This window comes from Salvia splendens, chromosome 17 (assembly GCF_004379255.2).
Source record: "Salvia splendens isolate huo1 chromosome 17, SspV2, whole genome shotgun sequence".
In the NCBI taxonomy this organism is placed as follows: Eukaryota; Viridiplantae; Streptophyta; class Magnoliopsida; order Lamiales; family Lamiaceae; genus Salvia; species Salvia splendens.
In genome coordinates, this window is record NC_056048.1 from 21,285,357 (window position 1) to 21,300,052 (window position 14,696).

At 38.6% G+C, this 14,696-nt stretch overlaps 2 protein-coding genes across 2 annotated transcripts; both read right to left on the minus strand.

Moving 5' to 3' along the window:
- Positions 1–354: 354 nt before the first annotated feature.
- LOC121774135 (deacetoxyvindoline 4-hydroxylase-like) lies at positions 355–2,241 on the minus strand. The gene is made up of 4 exons (XM_042171053.1): positions 2,142–2,241; positions 1,342–1,835; positions 858–1,179; positions 355–679 (listed from the first exon to the last, which is right to left on the minus strand). Exons 1-4 carry the CDS (start codon positions 2,169–2,171, stop codon positions 413–415), a joined length of 1,113 nt encoding a protein of 370 aa, XP_042026987.1. The 5' UTR covers positions 2,172–2,241; the 3' UTR covers positions 355–412.
- A 10,275-nt stretch (positions 2,242–12,516) lies between these two features.
- Positions 12,517–14,491, minus strand: LOC121773476 (WAT1-related protein At5g07050-like). The gene is made up of 5 exons (XM_042170341.1): positions 14,157–14,491; positions 13,951–14,067; positions 13,370–13,784; positions 13,045–13,196; positions 12,517–12,967 (listed from the first exon to the last, which is right to left on the minus strand). Exons 1-5 carry the CDS (start codon positions 14,411–14,413, stop codon positions 12,718–12,720), a joined length of 1,191 nt encoding a protein of 396 aa, XP_042026275.1. The 5' UTR covers positions 14,414–14,491; the 3' UTR covers positions 12,517–12,717.
- Between the last annotated feature and the right edge of the window lie 205 nt (positions 14,492–14,696).

Consider the following 14,696-nt stretch of genomic DNA (forward strand, 5'->3'; position numbering starts at 1 on the left):
CTTAAATTTGTTGATGATTTGTCCATCCATCTCAATTAAATTTAATTAAAAATTAATATAAATAATAGGGATTACTACTAATAGTAAATAAATATTCCACAATGCAGGGGTGCGGCAAAGTCACATCTTTTGTTTTTGTAAGTTTTATTTGCGAGTGAAATTGGCGCTATTAAAAAAGTTGTTTCTAAATGATCTTTTCAAATTCATTTTGTAAAACTCTTCTATGTTTAATGTTATGCTCTCTTTCTCTCATTACTATTTATCCAAACGCATAGTTTAGGAAATATTCAAATATTCATGAAAGGAAATCTTTTTATTCGATAAAGACTAGAAAAGAAATAAGCACACAAATAGTAGTACATGGTGATGATGAATATAATTGAGCTGATCATCTCTTCAATTCATTCACTGATCATGGCTTATTGAGCTTGAAATACCACAGTAAAGGAGTCTTCTCTATTCCTTTTGCATATCGACACGCAACGATATCTTCTCCCTTGGCTTCTCTATAAATGGGTGGATTATTTTCAGACAGGAGCTCCTTGATTGGCCCATAAAGCCGGGAACTCCCGCTTCCTGCGAGATGCATCCTGAACACGAACGCCACCGAGATTCTGGGGCCCGAATTCTTCGCCACTACTCTGTGGTAGGTGCTCTTAAACCTAGCATTTGTGATCAACTGCAACAAACACCAACCCATTAACTCCCTGATAACGTGGGTCCTACTATCCACTAACACTACTTTAAATAATTTTCTCTCTCTTACATACTTTATCAATTTCACATTAAAATACACATCGTTCTCAAAATATCTGTTTTTAAGGGACAGATGGAGAATAACCAACCAACTTGCTTACCTCCATCATATCACCGGAGATCACGAGAAGAGATCCGGGAGAAGGGGGCACATCAACCCACTGATCCTTGTGCAGGACCTGCAGGCCCCCGATTTCGTCCTGCAGCAGAAAAGTCAGAAATCCACTGTCTGTGTGACTCCCGAAGCCTAATGTCTTGTCGGGCTCAGGACAAGCCGGATAATAATTGCAAGCAAGAAACTCTCCCATGGCACACCCCATGTCTAACATGTGACTCTTCTTCAGTCCAAGAGCCTCAGACAACAACTCAAACACACTGATCCCCACATTCTTAGCTTGCTCCGAGAATTCCATCATAGGATCCCTGCACATACAACTATTCAGTCATAAAATCCAAACCATTAAACACATATCAGTTCGCTGATTCATTAATATTAAATAGCTGACATCACAATAACGTACCAGTTCATGACTCAATGATATTGAAAGTCAAATAACTGATATGTTTTGTGATGCCAACTTATACCTGAACATTTGAGGAAGCTCCTGCGGTGTGGGAGGGTCGGGAGCCATGATCAAGTAGAGGCTGTCTCTCCAGTTAGTAACGGCATTTGTATAGAGATCGAAGTTGCTGTTGTAGACGACCTTCTTCAAGTAATCCCGCGAGTAGTACTGCTTCTTCGTCTCCGTGTCCTGCTCGTGGAACCCCTTCACTGCCTCCATCGCTTTGCTCATCGAGCTTTTCGGGATGCCATGATTTACGATCTTGAAAACTCCCCATTCTTCAAAGGCCGCTCTAACTTGATCGATGATTTCACCGCGGTTATTGCTCAACGACCCCAAGTCAATTACTGGAACGCTTAGATCGCAGACCGTCTTGTCTTCCTGTATGTATTCTTCGTGGACGAAAATACGAGGAATCTTTGCGATCCCGGTGTCTACAAGCCCCTTCACGCCTCTCTTCGTGGCATCAAATGCTTCTACTTCCCTGCTTCGGTTGTATTCCGACATGCTTGCTGTCTGCACCCACAAACTGATTACTCCTAACATAATTGATAATTGTAAAAGATATGATGCATGAACTTGAAGGCCCCCAGAAACTGCTTTACATAATCGTGATTCCAACTAATTCCAATAATTAATTACAGGGTGGGAAATGATATTTACAACATCTATTCAATCTACTATATATTTTTAGTTTTAGGAACGATAAATAAATAAAATATAATAAAAATATACCTTTCAGGTCATTTTTAGTCATATAGTTTCAAGATAAATGAGTTATACTATTTGCTATCATTATAATGGAGCATATTGTTAGCTTACAGTGGTTTCTGTGTATTTGGGAGTATTCATTTCTGAAGCCACCGACTCCTCGACAACGTGGATATGAGTTGAGTTTTCAATGGTTTGTAGATGGAGGTTGCTAAGATGAGTTTGAACTCGAATCAAACAAGGTAATGTGACTTATATAAAGGATAACGTATGTGGATCTCGATGAGTAAGTATATATATCTATTATTCAATCAAACAAGGTAATGTGACTTATATAAAGGATAACGTATGTGGATCTCGATGAGTAAGTATATATATATCTATTATTTCATCAGTCCTATGCATTTTTGTTGAACACGTGTTTTAATATACAATTTGTAAATTAAGAGAGAAATAGAAAGAAAAAATATTGTTAGTGGAGAATGAGTTTTATCTCAACAGAAAGAAAAGAGTCTTCAAAATTAAAAAATACATATTTTTGTAGGACGGACTAAAACAAATAAAATATACTCTTATGGGGAGGAGAGAGGGAGTAATAAAAAATGTTAAGATCTTTGGTAAAATTCTTTTTTCGGTAAAGCATGTTAATCGAATTCCATTTTAATGAAGAGGTTTAGTTGTATTCCGACTCAGGGAGTGACGCATTATGGTTATGCGTCGTTAATAGAGAGACGCATAACCATCATGCGTCGTTATTTAGTGACGCATAAGTATTATGCGTCTTTGTTTAGTGACGCATAAGTATTATGCGTCTTTATTTAGTGACGCATAACCATTATGCGTCTTTCCCTAGCGACGCATAATACTTATGCGTCTTTAGCTAGCGACGCATAACCCTTGTGCGTCTTCCGTCGGGTTTTAAAACAGGCAGAAGGCTTCGCAGCATAGAGTAGAAGCCGCGACCCAAGCGATGATTCCCAGCAATTTCCGACGAATCCCAGCAATTTCCGGCGAATTTCCATCATTTTGCAACCATATTCCGGTAATTATTCTTCAATTTGGCTAAATACATCCTTTATTGCTTAATTTGTGCAGGTTTTCCGTAATTTAGCAAATTAGGGTTTATGATGAAATTGATGGATTTTTGGTCGATTTTTGTTGTTTTGTTGCCTATAATTAGGGATTATGATGAAATTAGGGGTTATGATGAAATTGATGGAATTTTTGGTCGATTTTGAGAGAAATTTGTGTATTTCATATGCATATAATTAAATGGGTAGAAGTAATTTATTTAGTTTTTGTAATTGTGCCCCTTTTGTTGCCTAATTTGAATCTTGATTATGTCTCCAAATTGGAATATAGCTTGCCGCTGTCAATTGAAGTTGCAATTTAGTTAGATTGTTGAGTTTTTATGAAAAAAAATGAATCTTGGGTGAATGTTTTGAAGTAGATGGCATCCGCAAGTTCCGAACAACAGTTATGTTATGGACCTGAGGATCCATCATTACTATTTCATCAAAACGAACACATTTCAACCTCATTGTTGGCAAATGGCACAAAAAATGTGTTGAGAGTTCGTAGGACGGAAAGTAAGGTTTGGGCAGTGCCAGTACATGAAAATGTGATGTATTGGCTTGATGTATGGGGTTTCAGAGGCGTGGTTGAATGTGGAAGGCCGATGAGGATGGACAATGAGCTTATAACTGCCTTGATCGAGCGCTGGAGGCCTGAGACACACTGTTTCCACCTACCAGTTGGAGAAGTTACCGTAACCTTACAGGATGTGCAAAGCCTGTGGGGTTTGAGAGTAGACAGTCGTGTTTTCACTGGCCGTGACTACCCTATTGGATATGAAGATTGGCCCAGCAAGTGTCGAGATGTGTTGGGATGAATACCTGACGCAGAAACAGAAACGAAGCAGGGTGGTTTGTTGATGACATCTCTTATCCACCAAGCGACGATACCTTTGGGTGATGGGCTGCATGAGTATGCATACATCCAAATAGCACGTATACATGCTCTGATCTTGTTAGGGGGGCTTATCATACCGGACACCACAGGGTGCAAGGTCCCCTTTATGTGGTTAAATGCCTTTGACGATCCGGAAGAAGTGGCTAATATCAGTTGGGGTAGTGTTGCTTTAGCATTTCTGTATCATTATCTGTGCGAGGCTTCTGTAGGCAGACAGAAAAGAGATGTGGGTGGACCTATGGCTCTTTTGCAGCTGTGGGCGTTGGAAATAATGCCTACATTGAGGCCAGCCTTCTTGATATCGCCTATGCACACGCCGTATACCCCGTGTGGAGCCAAGTAATGTTTTTTACATTAACTCACTTAATTATGTATTATTTTGGTAACTTTTGACATTAATATTATGTTTAGGTGACACTGAGTTACTGAAATTAGAAATGCTCCCCGACATTCAGTAGCTCATTATCGTGATCAATTATCACTGATTCGTCCCGGCCAGGTGAAATTTATTTTTGTTGTCTTAGTTAATGAATTTACTATAGTATGAAATTAATTGTGATTTTTATATTATGTTTTTGTAGTTTCTGTGGACACCGTATGCAGATTGTATCCTGCCTGATTACTGCATTGATTCGACTGCATCCTTCTTGTGCGACACTTATTTGGTGTGCTGGTCATTTGTCGAGGCATACGAGGCTGGACGCGTTTGCAGACAATTTAACCGCTACCAGCGTATTCCTCAGTACTGTGATAGGATGATACATAAAGCCGGACATTTGAGTAAAAGTCACCAATCATAACATGACCTCTGTCTCTAGCATCCGCACAAGCATGCGAACAAGGAATTCTGCACATCTGCCACTTACCACAACTGCAACTCAAATCCAAATACTTGACTATTTGAACAATGTTGGCCTTTGACACTCCTTTCTCTATTCTTCCTCGAGTTCGGACATGGTACTTCCCTGTATCTCGGTCAATGACAGTAATGTAATGTTTTCGTCCCTTTGAGTCATTCTTAGCAAGTCTGTCCCTCGCCCATGGGGTTAACTCACCTTCAGTGTGTACTATTGTTGTCTTCTTCTGCACCCACCATTGTACCGTCCTCCAAAATGTCAAATCAACCAACGCTCTAATAGGCAACTCTCTCACACCCCTCAACACGTTGTTGTAGCACTCTGACATGTTTGTTGTGGCCACCCCCACCTAAGTCCACCATCGTAGTTCAGTGACCAACATTCTTTTGTAATCCTATTGAGCATTCGAACCGCACCACTGTTGACATCATATAGTGCCCGACGTCTTCTGCCAAATTTACGTTCCTGAGTACTGACCCCCAACTTCCATACAATGGCATTCACATTGGGGCCCTTCTGCTTCTTCAACACATTTGCCCCCACATGGAGCAAACAAAATTTGTGGTGTATCTGCGGGGCCCTTGACATGATTTCAGACTCCATTGCATTCAAGATTCCTTTATGCCTATCTGATATAATGCACACCTCATTCTCATATTTCACCACATGAGTTCTGACATGATCCAAAAACCAAGACCAACTGTCGTTGGTTTCTTCATCCACCACAGCATATGCAATAGGCAAGCATGTCTTGTTAGCATCAAAACCACAAGCAACAAGCAACAAGCAACTTACCTTTAAATCTTCCTCGGAGGTGAGTCCCGTCCACTGTTAACACCGGTGCGGCCTTCTGGAACGCATGTATTGCAGACCCAAATGCCCAGAAAACATAGTTGAACACCATTGTACGCCTCTGACTCAACACCTCGTTGTGCTTCCACTCAACAATTGTGCCCAGATTCTGTGACTGGAGTTCAAACATGTAGCTTGGCAACTGCCTAAATGATTCATCCCATCCACCGTATATAAACTCTATAGCCTTTTTCTTTGCATACCATGCCTTCTAATAACTGATTAACACACCAAATCTGTCTTGAACGTCAGCTATTATTGAGAAGACCTTGAAATCGGCACATTGTCGCACATGATGTCGAATCAACAGAGCAATTATTGCCGAAGAAAAGTTAGCATGATCTCTGTTAGCACGATGGCCTACACAAGTATGTCGATCCTTCCACTTCCTAACTTCCCACATATCGTCATGCGACCTTTGTGTAACTGAAACCTCCCATTTACATTCCCTCGTCTTTTCAGCGTCGGTGGTGCTGATGATGCCTGCCCCTGTTACTGTCGTTCCTGCTGGAAATTTGCATACAGCATGCCACCTTCTTAATTTGCTCTCGACGACCTTAAACTGTTTTTCATTCCACAAACTCCACATAGTTATAGCAGTCTTCACATGTAGTTTGGAATCAAATTAGGGTACCAATTCACAGATCATTGCTACCAATTCAGAATAGGAAACACATGAATTTAATATGATGGAGCTCCTCGCACGAGGTGGTTCATAACCAATACCCATATGTGGTAGTTGAACTACTCTACCACCCCAATACAAACTCACAAATACTTGCATGATTTCTGCATCAAAAACATTTAAAACAACAACAATTATGGACATTTTTCCTACAAGCCCTAATTTTATAAATTGGGTAAAACTAACAAATGAAAGCGAAATAACCATGAATAACGATGAATGTAGCTAAATTGATGAATAAATTACCGGATCTTATGGAGAAAATCGCCGGAAATGGCCAAAAATCGCCGGAAAATCGAGAGAGGAAATGAAAGTGTATTATGTGCACTGCTTCTGCCTTCTATGTGTTAAAATCTGACTGAAAGACGCATAAGGGTTATGCGTCATTAGAGTAAGACGCATAAGGGTTATGCGTCTTTAAACGACGTATAACCCTTGTGCGTTATTAGCGAAAGACGCATAAGGGTTATGCGTTTAATTAAAACGACGCATAACTCTTATGCGTCACTCCCCCATTTAGAATACATCTAATATCCTTCATTAAAATGGAATTTCATTAGTGTACTAGAACAAAAATAGAAAGAACTCTAAGATCTTTGTAATGTTGCAATCTCATCCACGTCCTCAAAAGGCATAAATCGTGTAGTACTAATAATTGATGAATATTTGTTCGTCCAAGCAAGTGATGAATATCTGTTCGTCCTATTGCAAGTTATGGATTTCTTTTGAATAAGAAATTAAGGGCGTGTTTTTTAGGGTGGAATGTCTGGGAAAAGAAAATTAAACTAGGCTATTCTCATGTTTTGTAAGTTGGACAACTGGAGAGCCAGGCCCGAAGCCCGTCCAGCCCGAGTGAACAGTGCAGTGTTTTTACTGTTGGACGTAGTTAAGAAGTCCACGAAAATTTACTGTTGGGCCAGGGTTTCCCCTCCTACCCCTAGTTTCATTATCTCTACCACCTCCATTTCATTTCTTCCCCTCCCCTCTGTACTCCCCTGCTCTCTACTCCATGGCAGTCGTCGTTCACACCATGACTGCCGCCATCCGCGACCCTGTGGTAGTATGCCCCTCTCGAGTTCTCGTCTCCCTCGCCGTCGTCAACGCTATGGCCGCCGTCGTTTGCGACATGGCGGTAGTGGCGGCGACCCGCTAATTTGTTGTCGTGGCGATTCTCGGAGTGAGATCCGAGCTGGCGTGCTCCATGGCCGCTGTTGTTTTCCATTTTTTTTTGTGATTATGGATTGAGAATCAATTTTAGAGGTTCAATTCTTCCATCTGGATTCTCGGTTGCGCAAATTTGAGCCTGCAAATCGATTCTAGGACCCTTGGTTTTGATTTTAAAACTCGATTTTCTCTCATTTATGAATGAATCTATTGATTATGGAATTTTTGACGAATTTTGGATCTGGATTTTGCCAAACTCGTCTACTGCAATTTCTTCAACTAAAAAAAGATGCATAGAAGAGAAGGGTAATAATGTCACTTTAGCTCCCATTTAAACAATAATTCAAAAAACTATTTTTTTACAAAACAATATGCTAAAATTCTTATCCATACACAATCCTACTTTCATAGCATCAGCAGTGGCGGACGTCACTGCAGAATTCCCACCGGCGTGCGGGAATTCCGTAGCGGACGTCCACCATTGTGCGTATCCGCGAAATTTCGCAGGGAATTCTATGCGGACGTCCGCGCGGAATTCTCATTTATTGCATTAAATTTTTTTTGCGGTTCCTATAAATACATCCCGTTGAACTTCATTTCATTCGCACCACTTGTATTTACAAGTTTCTCTCTCTCTCTAAATTTCTTTTACATATCCGTAATGGCCGGTAGTGGTAGTGGTAGTGGTAGTGGTAGTGGTAGTGGTAGTGGTAGTGGTGGTGATGGTGATGGGCATTATGAATACATGATGCAGCTGATTCACGCGCGTGTGAGGGAGGCCCGGAGAGGGATGAACAAGCGGCCTCGGCGCCGGCGGTGGATCGACCCATCCACTGTCTCACTATAGTACCCCGAGAGCCACGGTTTGGGGAGAACCTATTCCGGCGACGGTTTAGGATGCATCGTCCGCTCTTTCTGCATATCGTGGGCGCTTTGGAGCGTCAATACAGGTATTTCAGGGTACGGGAGGATGCGACTGGTAAACCCGGCCACACGCCGATTCAGAAGTGCACTGCCTCAATCAGGCAGCTGGCATACGGAGGCGCGGCCGACATGTTCGACGAGTACCTCCACATCGGCGAGACGACTGCCCGAGAGTGCCTGAAGTATTTTTGTCAGGGCGTTAGGGAGATATTCGGGGATAGGTATCTTCGGAAGCCTACCCCCGAAGATTGTCAGGCTCTGTTGGATATGCATGGGAATCAACACGGGTTTCCGGGGATGTTAGGCAGCAGATTGTATGCACTGGGAGTGGAAGAACTGCCCCCCTGCCTGGAAAGGGATGTACACTACTGGTTTCAAGGCCAAGAATCCAACGATAATCCTTGAGGCGGTAGTTGACTATCATTTGTGGATTTGGCATGCCTATTTTGGAGTAGCCGGGTCGAACAACGACATCAACGTCCTCTAGTCGTCGCCCCTTTTCAACGACCAGTGCATGGGCGTCGGTCCGGCCGTCAACTTCGTCACCAACGGCAACTAGCACAACATGGGCTATTATTTGGCGGATGGGATATACCCGATGTGGCCCGTCTTTGTGAAGACGATCAGGTGCCCAGCAGATGAAATGAAGATATACTTTGCGCAACGTCAGGAGGCAGCGCGCAAGGATGTGGAGCGGGCATTTGGTGTGCTCCAGAAACAAGCATCGCCGACATCATGCACAACATGATTGTCGAAGATTAAGGTCCGGCATTGACTGATTGGGCCAATGATGATGCTGATGCTGCGGGTCCAAGCCACGGCGTGGCCACTAGCAATGTACGCATGGGGATATCCCATGACGATGTCGATCGAGTCCGTGCATTGGCCGACATGCGCCATAAACAAGCCCATGTTCGCCTCCAGAACGATATTATTGAAGAAGTGTGACAGCTGAGGGGTCGTCGTCGATGGAGTTTTTAATTGAAGAGATGTATTTTTTTATTTTGGTGAAATGTACTTTTCTTTTTTCTAGTTAATGAAATTTTTATTCCGTATTCGTTTCGAATTTTTAATTCCGTAAATTGATTAAATCCGTAAATTATTTAATTTGTCAATTTGTGATTTTTTTTAATGTGGGAATTCCGTTGGGAATTCCGAGGGGAATTCCGCCACTGTGCAATGGGAAGTCCGTCTGACGTGGCAGTGCAGTGGAAAGTCCGTATGACGTGGCAGGAGGTGTTTTTGGGAATTACGCGCCACTGCTGATGCTCTCAGCCCGAAAATTTTATCCCAAATTACTTTCCATGTTATATCCCATCCACACTATAAAACTGGCCCTAAAGATAATATGGAGTAATATTTGTTAACAATTGAGTTATTTCATGGGTTATCCAATAATATCAAACAACAAAAATTTTATCTTATGCACCATATTGATTTTGGCCGGCTCGTATTTCACTATCTTGATGTAACTTGCAAATTAACAAACATAAGCTAATTAACTACTTCCTTCATTTTATAAAAAATGTCACAATATTTTTTAGTTTGTCTCATTAAAAATTCATATTTTAATTTTTATAAAATTATCTCTTTCACATTAATATAAATATTGTTCCCATATATTTTTTTTCTCCACTTAACACATAAAACAAAACCTCCTAAAATCATCTACATTCCTACAATGTGGCATCTTTTTTGGGAAGGAGTGAGTAGTATTTACATGGGACCTCAACATTATATACCTTAGAGATTCTTCTACCATTACACTAAACTCAAACTTATTTTAGCGTAAATATCATACTAAATATTGATTTTACCCTGACCATTTACACCAAACTTAAACCCAAAAGAATATTTTCCACTTACTTACTACTTTTATACTTTTCAATCATACCTATATATTTTATCTAAATTATAGACTAATCTCATAACACTTTATCAATAAATTAAATTAAATTATATAGTACTCCTACTATAATAAGATTTATTAATTAATATAACTACATGTGAAATTTATTTTTGACAATTAATGATTAATGATTCTGCCAATTTTTAAATTAAATAAACAATCCTTAATATTTAAAACTATGAACGTGTAGGGTTCTCAAATATAATTTAAATGTATTAATTTAACTCTGTATGTTTAGTGTAATTTAACTAATAATATTAATTTAATTTTTTTTCGATTTAACTAATATGGCCCAGCTCACTATTAATAACTAACCAAATATTAATAGAATTAAATTAGGTTATTATTCATATCTTCTTCTTCTCCATGCTGCTTTTCCTGTTAGTTTTTATGTCTCGGTATTTTAATTTTCTTCATTCTTTATTCTATTTTGATAAATATAAATTGATTTGAACATAAATGTAATAAAACAAAATCTGTGTTTCTGGTATGGTTTTAGTTTTAGTGTAACCATAAAAATGGGCATTTTTTCTTTAATAAGATTGGTTTTACAGCACTGTTGAGGTATTTCTTCACTGCATTTTAAGTTTTGCAATACTATTGGATATGGTCTTACCACAAGCAGTCAAGCACGAACAACCATCAAACAACAAATTATACAAATTTTAATTATTTATTGTCCCATCGTTTTATTTTTCATCCTTATTTATTTAAATTGCTATAATTTGAAAATTGAATTGATGAAAACTATATAATCAAATTGGAATAGTACAAAATTGCATAATAAAAATAAATTATATATTTTGAATCAGTAATATATAAATTAAAATTAATTTAAATTGTGTGTAAATTAAAAACAACTAAAAATTGTAAAAAATGATGATATAAAATTGTAAATTTTACGACATATAAAAATTAATTTAAATATAAAAAATAATATTTACAACTTAATAATCACTCATTCGATTGCTATTCTTCAGATACAATAAGACCACATTTCATGATCATTCACGGATTTAATTCAAAATAAACTGCAATCCAAAAATCGCTAAGGATTGTAATTTATTTTGAAGATGCAGACATCCTTTGAGTTTTTCATGATTTCTAGCTCGAGGTGGATGGCGATGAGTTTGATCTGAATTCTGAACTATGTTCAAATCAAAGCAGCTGGCATTGTGTTTTTTTTTATCGATATGATAATACATTTTATATTCCATGTGGATCTCGATGATTAAACTATTCATCATAAAAAATTGTGGTAGTATTAATCTTTGTCATATTCACGTCCAAGAGCATCCACCTCCATGCTTTTTCGCAACAGCACGAATATAGGTTCGGATCCACCTTTATTTATTTTTAATTTTCTATTCTTTTACAATAGCACAACACCCACATCCATGTTCTTCCGCAAAAGTATGCTTTTACACTATTCATAGTACAACGGTGTACAAATGCATTTACAATATCATCAATTGATCCATAGTATAGTTAAAACAAGATTGATTTCTTAATTTATTCTTATTACGTATAATAAATACTAGTAGTATAAATTTGCCACATGTAGTCTAGGCGATTGATCACCCCAATGTATCTTTACTGTGTAAATAGGTGGTTGATCACTCTTAGGTCATGTTTGGTTGACAGGAAAGTAAAGTTGGCAAGGAAAATGATTTCTATGAGAATGAATCTCGAGAATATTATTCCAAACAATTTTACTTTCCTGTGTTTGGAACATATCAAGATTTTAATTTTTTATTTTATTTAAACACTAAACTAAGAATATATAACTTACTTTTTTTAATTATTTTATTTATAGTTAGGATTACTATGATGTTGCTAAATTCTTTTCGATCCGAATAAAGTTTGAGAAAGTATCTTGATCAAGATCGAGATCTAGGTGGTGGGGTTTAGTGAATGTATAGTGGTAGGCCTACACTACAAATATGACAAAGATCATTTATACTATATAAAAAGATGAATAAAAAGTTCATCAGTTTATTGAGCTTATTGTATGCAAGTGCGAATTATAGTATAAAATGTCTTTTGAGTCACATTATACTCAATTATTGATCGATCTGATCATAATTAACTTAGTTATGCTTAGAGTGGTTTAAGTAAATTAAATTTGAAAAGAGCCAACTCTAAGTTGCATAATATATATATATGAAAAAGTAGTTAGTTCCTTACATCGCTTCCATAATCCAACCAAAATCGATTCATCTAAAACCCGAAATCAACAACAAAAAGTGGGAAAAAAAACCTCAGAAAAATAAAAAAAAAAGATATACTACTATAAATTTAGGATGATCATGTCAAACTTGTTAATCAAGTTGGTTTAATTGGTGGAGTAAATATGGGCAGATCAATTGCAACTGCAGCTGCCTTTTCCTCCTCAACGTTTCCTATCCCATTATTATTATTAAAATTATTATTATTATTATTATTATTATTATTAGGTTTGATGACTTCTGGAATTTCTTCAAGTAAGAGTTTATGTTTGTTTTCTTGGTCTTCCTTATACTTCCCCCACAGCACCGAGTAGAGCCCCACCACGATTATAGCTGATCCAATCATCCTGTTACGTATATACATTTTGTTAAGTACATACAATTGTTATACAAATATGGTAATTAATTAGGTAGATTAATTTACCCTCCAAGATAGATCTTCTCCGCTAGGATAAAGGATCCCATAATCGCAACTATGATCATCATGAGCGGGCTAAATGCCGTGGCGAAAACCGGGCCTTTCGTCTTCATCACCACCCCTTGCACGTAGTACGATATGCTTGATGTCACTATTCCCTGCTCATTCAAACTCCAATTTAGTTCATCTTAAAATCTGAATTTCTTATAATGACCTTATTTAGGTAATGACCTATTTTTTTTTTATTTTATTTTGCGTCCTGTATTTAAAGGGGTGTTTTGACTTTAATCGCGCCTGACAAAAAAAAAGAAGTGGATAGAGAGAGAGTGACCGCGTATGCAGCGGCAAGGAGGTTCATGTCCCAGCCGATGGTCCAGGCCGAGGGGTTGTGTTCCATGACGAAGGTGACGGCGATGGCTTGAAGGGTGCCCATGCCGCAGACCATTGAGGTGAGAGAGAGCTGGTGGTTGGAGTAGGTTTTCAGTGCTGCTTTCTGCAGGATGAAGAGGGAGGCCCATGCCAACGTGGCAATTATTAGGAGGATGCAACCGATGAACCAGTCGCGGTCGCTGCTGTCCTTGCTTGTGTCATCGCTGCTTCCGCTGGTGGAGTGGCGGTGGGCCGTCCAAGCCATTTCCACTAGTGGGCCTTTGTACAAGGTCATCAGCATCGCCCCGGCCACCGTTATCACCGTTCCCACCACTTTCGCTTGGTATATCACCTTCTTTATATTCACTTTCTCCATCCTATTTTTCCCATTTTCAATAAATTAACAATGTGATTTCGTCACGTGAAAATTGCAAAATGTGCTAGCAATATATAAGTCAATCAACCCCTGGTTCATTAGTATGAGGCCTAAAATGGAGACTATAATACTAATTTGAGTTCAAGTGTGCATCGACGAACCCTCACCTGAATATGATGGCCATTACAAATGTCATAGCGGGTAGCATGTTGCTCATCGCACATGAAAATGTTGGGGATGTTAGCTTTAGACCAGCATAGTAGAAGTTTTGATCAATCACAGGCCTAACAAAAAAATTAAAACAAAATTAATTATTCCACTTACATGTACATGAAATGAAATGAGAGAGTTAATTAGTTAATTAATTAATTACCCGAGAAGGCCAAGAATGAAAATTTGCATGAAGACAGGGAATGTTATCTTTGGCTGTGCTTTCCTCTCGAAGAAGAAAGCGAAAGGAGCGATGACAGCAGTGGCGATGGCGTGTCGATAAACGACTAGAACGTAATGGCTCATCCCTCCATTGAGTGATATTTTGGTTATGATATTCATGCCTGCATATCCAAATTGAAGAGATATCATAGCAATATAGGGTTTGCAGGTGTTGAAGAAACTACCACCACTCTTCATTTTGTTATTCTCTCTCAAAAAATGGTTTTGAAGAAGAGTTGAGTAGTGGTTAATTACTTCTTCTTAGGAGATGGAGAGTTAAGGAGACAAGCTATTTATAGAGTGAAGAGAATAGTGTTGTAGTGCAGGAATCATGTGTGGAATCTAATGGAATATTTGGTGTGTTTGTTATCCATATTTTGGAATAATAAGATATCTATTATTATTAGAAGCAAAATTAAAGATGATGGATTACACGTAGTGATCGTAGAATAAGGTATCTGAGTCAGGAAACAAATGGGAA

Bases quoted from the DNA above. Each gene is read 5' to 3' on its own strand.
- LOC121774135 (XM_042171053.1), bottom strand. From the start codon at position 2,171: ATGAATACTCCCAAATACACAGAAACCACT. The intron at 1,836-2,141 runs GTAAGCTAACAA...TTGTGGGTGCAG, and splicing joins CCAAATACACAGAAACCACT to ACAGCAAGCATGTCGGAATA. The intron at 1,180-1,341 runs GTATAAGTTGGC...TTGTATGTGCAG, and splicing joins GAGCTTCCTCAAATGTTCAG to GGATCCTATGATGGAATTCT.
- LOC121773476 (XM_042170341.1), bottom strand. From the start codon at position 14,413: ATGAAGAGTGGTGGTAGTTTCTTCAACACCTGCAAACCCTATATTGCT. The intron at 14,068-14,156 runs GTAATTAATTAA...TTTTTTTGTTAG, and splicing joins TTCATTCTTGGCCTTCTCGG to GCCTGTGATTGATCAAAACT. The intron at 12,968-13,044 runs GTAAATTAATCT...TATACGTAACAG, and splicing joins GAGAAGATCTATCTTGGAGG to GATGATTGGATCAGCTATAA.